General features: G+C 37.0%; 1 protein-coding gene, 1 non-coding gene and 1 pseudogene across 13 annotated transcripts; all 3 read left to right on the top strand.

Annotated features, from left to right (window-relative positions):
* Window positions 1-962: 962 nt before the first annotated feature.
* LOC110944041 lies at window positions 963-2,199 on the top strand (annotated as a pseudogene).
* Window positions 2,200-3,115: 916 nt separating this feature from the next.
* Window positions 3,116-6,715, top strand: LOC110944040. 3 transcript variants are annotated; one of them, XR_004860980.1, is made up of 10 exons: window positions 3,116-3,564; window positions 3,708-3,776; window positions 3,870-3,952; window positions 4,062-4,132; window positions 4,223-4,282; window positions 4,885-4,973; window positions 5,153-5,276; window positions 5,361-5,644; window positions 6,164-6,293; window positions 6,380-6,715. It is a non-coding gene; the product is annotated as an uncharacterized LOC110944040 (transcript). The 3 variants fall into 3 exon arrangements; XR_004860979.1 differs by having other exon boundaries at window positions 6,369-6,685; XR_004860981.1 differs by having other exon boundaries at window positions 4,223-4,307; window positions 6,369-6,685.
* Window positions 6,716-8,181: 1,466 nt separating this feature from the next.
* LOC110942010 lies at window positions 8,182-11,807 on the top strand. Of its 10 annotated transcripts, none has more exons than XR_004860977.1 (9): window positions 8,187-8,366; window positions 8,438-8,484; window positions 8,806-8,881; window positions 10,209-10,444; window positions 10,521-10,589; window positions 10,668-10,793; window positions 10,886-10,945; window positions 11,231-11,355; window positions 11,440-11,807. XR_004860977.1 is itself a non-coding variant. In XM_022183705.1 (5 exons), exons 2-5 carry the CDS (start codon window positions 8,833-8,835, stop codon window positions 10,733-10,735), a joined length of 444 nt encoding a protein of 147 aa, XP_022039397.1. In that variant the 5' UTR covers window positions 8,182-8,484; window positions 8,806-8,832; the 3' UTR covers window positions 10,736-10,794. The 10 variants fall into 10 exon arrangements, 2 of the variants coding, with proteins under 2 accessions (XP_022039397.1, XP_022039398.1); XR_004860976.1 differs by having other exon boundaries at window positions 8,806-8,907; XR_004860975.1 differs by having other exon boundaries at window positions 8,183-8,357; window positions 8,806-10,444.
* Window positions 11,808-12,377: the final 570 nt, after the last annotated feature.

The raw sequence follows: 12,377 nt of genomic DNA, 5'->3' as shown, positions 1-12,377 counted from the left end.
TCAGAGTTGATGCTTGCAACAAGTGTTCACTTATGAGTAACTTCCGCGGCTACATCTTAAAGCCCTATTATAGCCTAGCTGTCTCTATAATGCTGTTCCTAAGCCTTTTATGTGGGTGATAGTTGCACTTGATTATGGCAGGCAACTTACCGGCTTATATTCGCTTATCCAACTCCCAACTTGATGCACAAGAACAACATTATAACATGTTCTAATGCCGAGTATTTACAGCAAAACTCCACTATCAGATGTTTTGGCTAGATTCATTTGGGTTCTTTGATGCTTTCGTGGGTCATTGTAGAGTTTATTCATATTTACACATTATTCTATTGTAGTTTTGCACCTCCAAGCTGGATCCTGATTCAAAAACTGATACAAACCATTCCAAGAGCTGCTTGGGTGAAACTGGTTGCTATGTGAGAGGGCCGGCTCAACCAATTTGGTGGTCTAAAGTGAACTAACAACTCGAGGACTTTTTTTCAAAAAACACACTATTTGAGAAAAACCCGCATTTACAGGTTTTAAAACGAACCACATTATTTTCTCTCTAATTTTCTGGTGTTTCGGAAGACGAAGACGAGCATCTGGCTCAATTCCTAGAATCCGAGGTTCTCTCAGAGGTCTCCGATGAGGTAAAATGTTTGTTTATCTAGATCCGATGTTATTGTTTCTGACTATGAATTTGTGTAATTCAGGAAGATGCGAAATCCGACGTGAGGCCCTAATTTTGAGATTTTTTTTCCATTCGTTATCAGCAGCGGCAAACCACTTCGGTGCTGGGCCTTCCTTTTGCCAACACATAAGTTGTAGGTATATTTTATGTTGCTTTTTCCTTAACTGATATATCTATATCAATCCTCTGCACACTTTCAATCTTATATAATATAATAGATGTCTCCATTTTCACCTTCTATTTTCGTGCTGCTGTAAATCACATATGTTACTGCTATAGCTTCCTTTAATGTGATATTTCGCAAGGCGTTATTCACAGGGATCTGAAGCCTGAAAATATGCTAATAAGCGAGGATTTCCAGCTTAAAATTGCCGATTTTGGCATTGGTTGTGAGGAGGCGTATTGCGATTTTTTTGCAGATGATCCTGGAACTTACCGTTGGATGGCTCCCGAGATGATTAAACGGAAATCCTACGGTTGGAAAGTTGATGTGTACGGATTTGGGCTCATTTTATGGGAGATGGTGGCCGGGACTATCCCATATAAAGATACGACTCCAATACAAGCTGCATTTGCCGTAGTCCATAAGGTATATCGTCTTCATTTGTCACCTATATACATTGGTGTGCTAAACGGGTCGTGGGTTGAACACGGCACGAACCCGAAACACTGCATGAACCTGAAAATTGTGTCTGGCAGGTGAACCTGAACACGGCACGAGTATTCTCAGGTTGACACAACCACGACCCGTTTAACCCGATTTTTTTATGTTTTGCATAATTGCTCTAAAATTACAATCTCTTATAATATTTAAATGTTGCCGCAAAATTGCCAACCTTCAGTTATGACATAAGAAACACTATTCAGAAAATATAAACGGGTTACAAGAGTCAACCCGTGAACCCGCAGGTCAACCAAAGCCAGCCTGTTTATCTAAACGTGCTCGTGGCTTCGGCCGAAGCTGGCCCTAAAACATTTAGACTAAACCCAAACCTATGAATATCATATTAGGTTCGTGTGGTATTATAAATTTACCCGCCCCCCCCCCCCACCCACACACACACACACACACACCCCACCATCACCACCACCACCCAATGCACACGACACAACCTATTGTCCAGATTATTACAACTTCGAATTACAGAAGATCTAATAAGCATGATCTCCAGCGGTCTATTATAACTTAATTTTGACTTTTCATCATCATATATCAGCTTTTAAAATTTTTTACATTCGCGTTTTCAGAATCTACGACCGTGATTCCGAATAACTGTCCTCCAGCAATGAGAGCATTAATCGAGCAATGTTGGTCATCACACCCCGAGAAAAGGCCCGAATTCTGGCAGGTGGCGAAGGTGTTAGAGGAGTTTGATACATTAGTCGCTCGCGAAGGAAATTTGGATCTTTTACAATACCCGACATGTTTAGATCATAGAAAGGGACTTCGTCATTGGATTTAAAAACTCGGCCCTCATCATCAACAACAATCCAACTCGCCCATGCCTAAACTGAGGTTTTTGTGAAACTTTTTGCAATGTAACTAAACTGCGGATTTAGATTGGTGGTAAAATGTTTTATATATAACTTGCTGCTTGTTTGTTTGATTTGTTTCTTGAATTGCATGTGGCAAGTAAATTAAATAAATGATTGGATAAATTGAAAGTCAGTTGTCTAATTGTGATTCTATCAAAACGCGATAGCACAAACACATCTATAACGTCCAGTTTTTTTTTTTTTTTTTGGGTGGGGGTGGGGTGGTGAATATCTGTTTCAGATGTGTAATATAAAGTTTATAATTTAAAAATATTGAGTTTATTAGCTTATTAGCATTTCAACTTCATGTCGGTTTTCATCAACTAACAGAAAAAACGAGTGCCAACATATCACAAATAAGAAAACCAACTTAAGTACTATACAATATATTACGGGACGACTGATAAACTAATGGTAAACTAACGGATTGGTTTGATTAGTTTCGAGCTTATGGTTGTGCTTTTGTTGGCTTGGCGCAGTTCGGTTTGTTTACATCCTTTTAAAAATCTTTAAATCGTTATGACCGGTTTTGAAGTAACTTAACCGAAAATTTAGATTTTAATTATGACCCAACTAAACTAAACCTTCTTATGCACACCCTTAGAATTACTAACAAGTGTTGTGTTTCCCGTTGCATCGCGAATTTGGTTTTGGTTATGGCTCAAAACTGAACCGTCCCGTACATAGCCCTAAACACATCAATCTAAGTAATATGTTTCCCGCCGCATCGCGCGGGTAAACGACTAGTATATAATATACATATCCAAAGGGCTTCTTAAGGTCATTGAAATTTCCTTAAAACACCTCTAAAGCATGATGTACAAGTCTTTTAAGCATCAGAAAAATCACTTCCCACTTGTACCCTTCCAAAAAAAAAACACACGGGATACATGGTTTCACAATGATTTCAATTTTCAAAACATTTCAAAATCGTCCGCTTCCCTGCTCCTCTCTCACTGGCGATTCCAGATCTGGATCTAGGGTTTTTCTCCAAGGCGATTCAAGATCTAGCCTTTCTCCACGCACATAACCTCTGTTGCCGTTTTTACCTTTAAACATCCAATCAGGTGATGAGGAGTAGTTTCGACGGAATATTCCGGCGAGCTTAAGCGGCGGAGAGACGGAATCGTGCAGCGGCTGTACTCCAAACGGTGTAGTAATTGTGACGTGGATCTGAATGAGCGGATTCCGAACGGCGTTGGCCGGAAGGTGAATGATGACGTCAGAGGAGGTGAGATTCGCCGTTAACTCTGCAAGAGGATGAAGATGATGAACCAGATCCGTGTGGAGGTCTGTTTGATGATGAGCACTCTAAAGTTCTGAGAATTAAAGAGCAGCTTGAGGATTCAAATCAGGTATAGTTTTCAATGAATCATATGTGTTCATCTTGTTTATTAGATTCTTTAGTTGAGTTATTATTGTTAGTTGACCTTTTACGAATGATATTGTGGCTTATTAGATTGTTAGTTGACTTATTGTTAATGATATTGTGGTTTAGACTGATGATGCTATTGTTGATTTGCTTCAAACCCTAGCTGATATGGATCTGACTTTTACAGTCCTTAAGGTGAATAAACATCATCTGTGTTTGTTACTTTACGTCTTAATGTTATTGTATAGAGTTTTGGTTACATGCGCTGATTTTTGATGATCAAATTAGGAAACTGATATATGAAGGAATGTTAACCGACTTCGAAAGCATCCGTCAAATGAAGTAAGAGGACTGGTGAAGCACTTGGTGAGGTGAGTATGATTGAGAGTATATTGGATTTGAATCTATTATCTATGGAAAAGCTTATTGTTCTATTGTAGATTGTTGTTGAGCTTTTTTTATCTTTTGTATATGTAATAGGAAATGGAAGGATTTGGTGGATGAATGGGTTGGGTCGAACAATAGTGCGCTCGCACGCTCTACTTTTACAGGTAATGGTTCTTATTTACTTTTGGTCTGTGAGTTATAGCATTTTATCAATCAAGATGTAAGGTTTTGATTTTTATGGTTTGTTCTTGCAGAAGGTGATTCGCCTTTGGTGCAGAATGTATCAAGCGGCTTACTCAAAGTTAGATTAAATGGTAAAGCGTCAAATGAGTTGAACTGGTATTAAGTGGCCTAAAGTTACTTTAATACATACAACCTCCCAAAATTCTTTTAGCCAAATTATTATTATTGACGTAATATAGTTATTTTGAAAACAAGTGTTCTGAGCCATCCTTACCAAAGATTACCCGTTTTCATCTGTTACTCAAATTACCTGTTTTTGCAATTGTACGAGTTGAAATGTTGGTGATTTTGTCAGCGAACACAGAGGGAGGAAGGTATCGACATGGATCGTTTGCAGCCCTGCAAACGCAGCAGCAAACGGCTGCATTGCAGCCGTAAACGCGCCGTTATACGGCTGCAAACGCGGCTGCAAACGAATGCAAAAACGCAGCCGTTTGCATCCGCGTTTGCAGCCGTTTAACGGCGCGTTTACGGCTGCAAACGCAGCAGCAAACAGGTGTAAAAACGCAGTCGTTTGTTGCTGCGTTTACAGCCGTAAACGTGCCGTTAAACGGCTGCAAACGTGGCAGCAAACGGCTGCGTTTGCATAGACGTGAATTAGTAAAGTTACATAGTTTAACAGCAACTGCATTCATATGAAGTTAATGAGTACGAATTATATAATTTTGTGTAGATATGTAACGCAGTTTTTGCTGCCCGAATAATGAATGCCACCCTTGTGCTGCCCGAGCTTGATACGAATTCCTATTGGCATGATGACAGGTATCTTTAATGTTTGACTATTAGTCAAATATATGATACATCCTTCAATTAAGCAAAAAACATTTTAGGATTTGGTGGTTCATACTAATAAAGAAAGTTGTTACATTTTGTTTGGGGCATGATTAATACTTGTGCTAAAACATTAAGAAATCTAATTACTACTTCTTGCTTATGAACAGTGGTTTCTAAGGTATATATGATGTTGATTATTTTATCAAGTCATTGCGGTATGATGTTCATGTTGTCGAAAGCATCCCTGAAATTAGGAAACACGGAAGGACAAAGAAGATAAAATCTTTTCAGGTATGTTTCACGCGTAACCAGTTCCAGTTTTTTGTGATTTTAATCATGCTTAACTCTAAAATTTTTAATTATTTATTTTTATAGCTTCGTCCACCTAGAGATGCGCCTATTAGTTGGTATACAATGGTTGCTTTGGAGAAAATGAAGGAACATGGTGCTATTTATCTCACACCATTTTCTCATCGATTAGCGGAAGGGAACGATAATTCGGAATATCAACGGTTAAGATGTAGAGTCAACTATCATGCCCTTAGATTTAAGCCGCATATCGTGCTGTTAAGTCAGTCAATAGTTGCTAACCTTCGCTCACAAGGTCACTTCATGTCAATACATCTTCGGTTTGAAAAGGATATGTTGTCATTTGCGGGGTAAGTTCACCATTCAGTCATAAAGTTCTGGTTTAAAATTTCGACCTGTTTACTTACGAGTTGGTCGATTTTGGGTTGATTTTTTTATATCTCAAATGGCCGTATAGTTTCTTAAGCTGAAATGGCATGGATTGAACAAGTTGAAAGTCATACAAAGTTTATATTAATATTTCGAGTAAAATGCCATTTTCGTCCTTGCGGTTTGGCCAGTTTTGCGACTTTCTTCCAAAGGTTTGTTTTTGCATCTGGATCAAAAAGGTTTGAAATCTTGCTATTTTCATCCGGCTCGTTAACTCCATCCATTTTTCTTTGCTAAGCTAGGAGTATTCCCGTCTTTTTTGTTGGGTTAACGAAATGTAAACAAAACGTTTTTTTGCTTCTCTGCTCAACCCGCCTGTTTTAATTCAGGGGTATCTTCGTTATAAAGACCCATTCATAGGAGCCTGTACTAACTTGTTATCGACCTCTAATGGATATTGTTTGTGTGATAAATAACTAATTGCTTTGTTTCTTTTGCAGGTGTTTTGATATACTTACCCCACATGAACAAAAGATATTGATGAAATACCGAAAGGAAAACTTTGCTGACAAGAAACTTGTTTATAGTGAAAGAAGGGCTATTGGAAAATGTCCTTTAACTCCAGATGAAGTACCTTCTAAATCACTTTTTTAATAATAAATTTATTTTTTGGATTATGTGTTATCAAAACGAATATTTATGAAGGTGTTTTCTAGCAAGGACAAGGATAGTAATAACGGGAGTTCGGATACTTCGGATAGCCGTTCGACGAATGCTGAGGAGACAAAGTCGGGCATGCCGACATTGAGGAGCCAGAGGCATTCTGTGTCATAGATCATGTCTTGTGTAAATTGGTTGTGTTTTAGGATGTTTTGTAAGGGAGAAAGGGAGTTTTGAGGGGTTCGTATGTTTGGAGAATTTAATGTACCAGTCAACAACTGATTTTTTTTTATTTTTTTTACTATAAAGTGGTCCAATTCTTAAGTTTTCAATAATAATAAAAATGTTAAAATGGAGTGTAAGTGATTATATAAAATTCAATTTACATTTGAGTTACATCACAACTGAACACATCTTTCAAATTGTGCAAGGTGTAATATAGAAGTGTTTAGGAGTATGTTATTTGCTATTCAATAAAAAAAAACCCAACTAAACACATCTATGTCATAGTCGGTAAGTATTACTTTTGAGGCATGCCTACGTAAATTGACTATTATGTAAGGCTAAACAACCCATGGTGACAACTCGAACTTATGATCACTTGCTAAATTGAACTGGGCTGTAATTATCTCCCAACCAAATTTTCTTTCAAGTTTCCTAAATCGCAAGTTTTGTTCACAAATCCATTTATATGTTCCAAATATCCAGCGAGTATTCTGAATGTGCTATTAAACAAATTTGACCCACACACCCTATCACAAAGTTTAAGTTTTAGTTAAGAGTAAAATGCCAAAATGGTCCCTAAGTTTAGGTCATTTCAGTTTAAAAATAAAACTTTTTTTTTTCCATGATCCCTGAGGTTTCAATTTTGTTTCATTTTCAATCCAAATCACTAACTCATTTAAATTGTATGGTTAAGTCTAGGGATGAGCATGGTACCCGTTCGGTACCGAACCGGTACCGGTAACAAAAAACGGAAAAATTAGAACCGGGTAGTTACCGGTGTTTTACCCGTAAATACCGGTATCAGTACCGAAAAACGGAAAAAATGGGTACCGGTTATCCATTTATTATTTTATTCTTTATATTTTCGTTTTTATCTTTAAATAAAAACAAAAAAATACTGGTATCTCCTTTGTAGATTGATGTCGCTAAGACATCGTGCAAGTACCAGTTTCATGTTTAACTTTTTATTTATGTCTTGTGAAATGATTTTTACATATTTTGGGCGTGAAATAGGTGGTTTTTTTGGGCATGTTTGCTTGTATGTTTGAATTTTGCAATGATCTATTTTTTATCCTCTAGGAAGGGTCTTGGTTTCACCAAATTAATTTAGTATTCGCCATCTAAACGTTATACAACTGCAAAAGTGGTTCGTGTACAAGAGAAACTGCATTGAGTTTAATTCGGGCTCGACTTGGGCTATTGCATTTTAAAATAGTAGAAGATTCGCTTGGAAATTATGAAGTCGATTGCAAAAGAACGTGCTTATAAAATCAGATTAATCAACTTCGTGGATTTTAATGGCTGTTTAACATCGGAAAATATTATAACAAGAAAACACTTTAAAATAATCCACAAACTAACCAAACCTAAGTGATATGGCTCAAAACCGAACCGCCTCGTATATAGCCCTAAAGTCACCAACCTAAGTGATATGTTTCCCGCCGCATCGCGCGGGTAAATGACTAGTACTATATTAATAAGCATATCCAAAGGATTTCTTAAGGTCATTTAAATTTTCTTACTTCACTCAAGCCTTTTAAGTACAAGAAAACACTTCACACGGATCACAATCTCTACCGTTCATTTTTATACATGGATTATAATATAATATAATCTGGACCATTCATTTTGAAAACCTTGTCCATTGTGAAAGAGAGAAAACACAAATCAAAGATGTATCTGACCGCCCCTTTCCTTTCCTTTTCGTTCTCTCTCTCTCTCTCTTACTCAAAGATTAAGATTTTAGATCTGGATCTGGATCTATTCACCGTAAGCTGGTTGAAGATGGATCCCTAGCCGTCGCATCTGGTGAAGACGGTGCTGATTTCAACTATCTGTGATCTTATGCTTCAATTTCTCTTTTGTTGATTTATCATTGTGTTCCACAGCCTCCTCAAGTTGCTGGAGTAGTCAAACATATAAGCTATATTCCTCGGTAAGTTATTTAATTTTTAGAGTTTTAGGATTAGATTGTGGGTTTAGGTTTTCTCTTAAGTGGCTTGATTTTGCTGTTATATTGCTTATCTTTGAAGCCTTTGAATTTGGTTCTTGATTGAGTTTTAGGTGATAAACTTGTAATTTTCACTACCAACAAAATAAAGCACGAAAATTTGTAATTAGTTTGTAATTTTTCCAAATTTTTTAATATTTTATTTGGGCGTATGGTTCTTGTGATTGTGGCTGATTAGTTGACTTAGAAGATGTATGAAAGGGATTTTTATTTGTTGTTTGTGTTTACTTGTTGGTAATTGAACAGGAAAGAGAAAGGGAAGAAAGGATCAGCATGGAGGATATTCTGATTGAAGGAGTTACATGCTGCTACAACAAGCTTGGTGAACATCCTGTATTTCGTCGAAGAGTACATCTGAACATCCTTAATTTCTTGATTTTGTGTTGTTTGATAAGTTTTATGTGTCAATTGTTTCTGTAATTGAGTGAATTTTATGGATGATAGTTGCATGTGTTGCAAGTAATCTGGTAGGGTTTAAGTTGGTAGTTGGTACCATTGCATGCTATGAGTTCTAGGTTTATAGTTTGTGCTGATATTTTTGTTGTGCAAGTGTTTGATCTGAAAAAATAAATCTCATTCGTGTATTAAACAGTTTCATTTGTTTTTGGGGATGTGTTTTTGAAAGAGTTTATTTGTGATTTGATCACTTGAACAATGAAATTGAGATAATTTGTTGATTAAGTATGTGTTTATAAAAGAACGTCTATGCGCGAGGCGCGTTAAGGCGACGAGCATGTGTTTTTGGAGGCCTTTTTTTCTCTTTTTTTATAGTCGTTAGGTTTTTAATGGGATAAATGGGTCACCATCTTTAAAAGACCAAAGGAATATAAAAGTCGAGAAACGTAAGCAACGTTGCAATCGGCTCCTCTCATTGAGGTGCTTTAAAAGACCACTGGATCTTCTGCAACTGTTGGGTTTTCATAGAAACTACCAAAAAGCGGATTCGAGAAACACATCTGAATCTTGGCGGTCACTCGGCTCCTCTCATTGAGGTGCTTTAGGCAGGTAACTGTCTTTCTTGATTGTCGTCTTACTTGCATACGCCAAGTTATGATTGTATTTGTTAAAAAAAATCCATTAACCTTCATTTTTAAGATATTTTAACAAATGAAACAATCGTCTGTTTGTTATTCTCCACAAGCATTGATATTTTTTTATGTCTAACAAACTTCCATTAACCTTCATCTAATTTGCTTTTATGATTAGATCATTGATAGCTGATATCAGTGTCTGTTTTATGGAATGCTTGATTGTCATATTTAGTTGAAATTGAGACGAGTAGCACCGCTGGTTGAAATAAGGACAATGAGTAGCATACTAGCACAGGCTGATCTAACTATTTATTAAAGAATTATGATTTGTAAACTATAAGACATCCCATTCAGAGTTTCAATCAACCTGTCATGTTTTATAGTTTCAAATATTATGTATTTAAGCACCATGGTTATTGGCACTTGCCGATTATTGCTTATTGCTGATGAGCAAAAAGTGTTCTAATGTGGAATCCTGCACTATTTAAGCTTCCCTCCATCGAGTTGCTTCTCTTCAATAAGATCCGGCAGGAAGTTCAAATCTAAACTATTCTCATGGATTTTCTATACTATGTTTGAATAAAATAAATTTATTTATTGATGGAATTGGTGTTACAGGCGGATTGGATGCATGAAGTGGTCGTACGGTGGTTGTATAACTTGGCTTTACGTTTGTGGTCATATGTAAGAGAAGATGCCTCCCATTGTGATGTTGCAGCTGAAAATGAAGTTGATTCACACGCTAAGTCTGAATCAGATGACAGTAGTCCAAAAGACATCTGGCGACTCATTGACAATGCTCGAACACCAATTTACTTTCGATCATGTAGCAGATGTATCGTCAACTCAGACAAGTAGATCACCGGTCACTTTCAGTTTTAGATTTTATGATCATTAACATTGTTTCTCACTGTTTGTTGCTTCTCTCAGATTGATATATTCGAGCTTGTTGAAAACTGTCTTGTTGGATTCAATACCTCAATATTTTCATATAGGCAGGTACAATTCATAAATGCACGTTTTCACCATTTATTATATCATTTTTGTTAATTTAATACTTCTAATTTATTTTCCTAGACTGGGACCGGGAAGTACTACACGATATGGGGACCGACCAATACGTTGTTAGAAGAGAATGCGTATAGTAATGAACAAGGATTGACGTCCCGTGTTTTCGCATGATTGTTTTCTCGCATCAATGAGGTGTCTTTATGTCATATTTCTTGTATTATCAGATGTGAATTCCTAACATAAGTGTGTCTCTGAATTAGTTGTGGTTTGTATATATCTTTTAGGAACAAAAAAACACATGCTGACAAACAACTACATATCAGTGCCGATGTTCGTTTCTCTAGGTAACATGATCTTTTACAGTTTTACCATCTAGAACTGAACTTTATCTTCTCACGGTTTTAATGATACCAAAACATATTATATACAATCTATAACGAACAAATCACCGACTTGCTGAATCCATCTCAAATAAATCTTCATCTACGAGAGGATAATAAAACCGGAGTGTACGTTGAGAATTTAAGCGAGCGCAGCCGCAGCGAGTGCAGCCGCTGCGTATTGTTGGACCGGGTTTGATTTTTATAATTACTGACTCACTAAAAATGACACGTTAAATGTTGTTGCAGAGGCGATGGCACTGCAGGCGATCGATTCCACGTCACTACACCCGCTCTCTATCTCCATGCCATGGAAGATCACGGTCCTACTGGCGTGAGTACTCGCCTCCTCCCAATAGAAAGCATCACTCAAGGTAGGTGTTTTAATTCTCTTTTTTTTTTTTTGGTTTGTGAATAGCATACGATTTAAATTGTATTCATAATTATGAATTGTTTAGGTCTATTACACCTCACAGAAATTGAGAAAAAGGCAAAGTCATGTCAGGGACAGGTCTCCTCCACCTTGTAATGGCTCAAGGAGCCCATGCCCAGGTCCTGAAAGAGTGAAACTGGCGCCAACGAGTCATGGTCCTGATCCACATGACTACTCGAGAGGCAAACCAGACAGGGATGCTTTGGTCAGCCCCTGGGTCAGCACTCGAGTGATTTAGTTGCCAAAAGGGCTGTTATGTTTTCAGAATTTCATGTTTTAGCTCTTGTTATGGTGTTGGTAGTGGATAGTTGTTTTGGTACATTGAACCTATATATTATGGTTGTGCAATTGCTATTTTTATTAGACTTTATATCAGAAGCATGTTTTTCTGAAGTTTTGAAGCTGTGGCAAATACTGTGGTCTTACTTTGATATACAAACATCCCTGCTTGCCAACCTTTTTAATATTATAGAGAAGGTAAAGCTGGAAATAAATACATAAAGATGCATGTTGTGTATTGTAAAGTAAATATATACGATGTTTTATCATATTCGTTTTAATTTTTACGCTTAGAATAACTTTAATTAATTGTGTTATGAATTTACATGGAGATAAACAGGCAATAAATTGCGCCACTACCTCTTTGTAAATAGCAAAACTAAGTCTTTTAAAAGCTACGTCCATAGATCTCGGGGTCATAAGATTACTATGCATGACCACCCCGCCTTCGCCAATGGGGGCGCTATCCATGGTTTTGGTTATGGCTCAAAACCGAACCGCCCCGTACATAGCCCTAAACTCACTAACCTAAGTGATATGTTTCCCGCCGCATCGCGCGGGTAAACGGCTAGTATATATATATATATAACAAATTCTTTCAAAGTTGGTCTTAAATAGATAAAGTATCCCTTTGTTTCAAAACAGAACAACAAAAATAAATAAACTCTCTCTTTTTTTTAAATA

Source organism: Helianthus annuus, chromosome 6 (assembly GCF_002127325.2).
Source record: "Helianthus annuus cultivar XRQ/B chromosome 6, HanXRQr2.0-SUNRISE, whole genome shotgun sequence".
NCBI lineage: Eukaryota > Viridiplantae > Streptophyta > Magnoliopsida > Asterales > Asteraceae > Helianthus > Helianthus annuus.
This window is presented reverse-complemented; position numbering and strand designations above follow the sequence as displayed.

Coding starts and splice junctions, on each gene's coding strand:
- LOC110942010 (XM_022183705.1), top strand. CDS start 8,833: ATGGAGGATATTCTGATTGAAGGAGTTACATGCTGCTACAACAAGCTT. Junction 10,445..10,520: donor TGTATCGTCAACTCAGACAA/GTAGATCACCGG, acceptor TGCTTCTCTCAG/ATTGATATATTCGAGCTTGT. Junction 10,586..10,667: donor ACCTCAATATTTTCATATAG/GCAGGTACAATT, acceptor TTATTTTCCTAG/ACTGGGACCGGGAAGTACTA.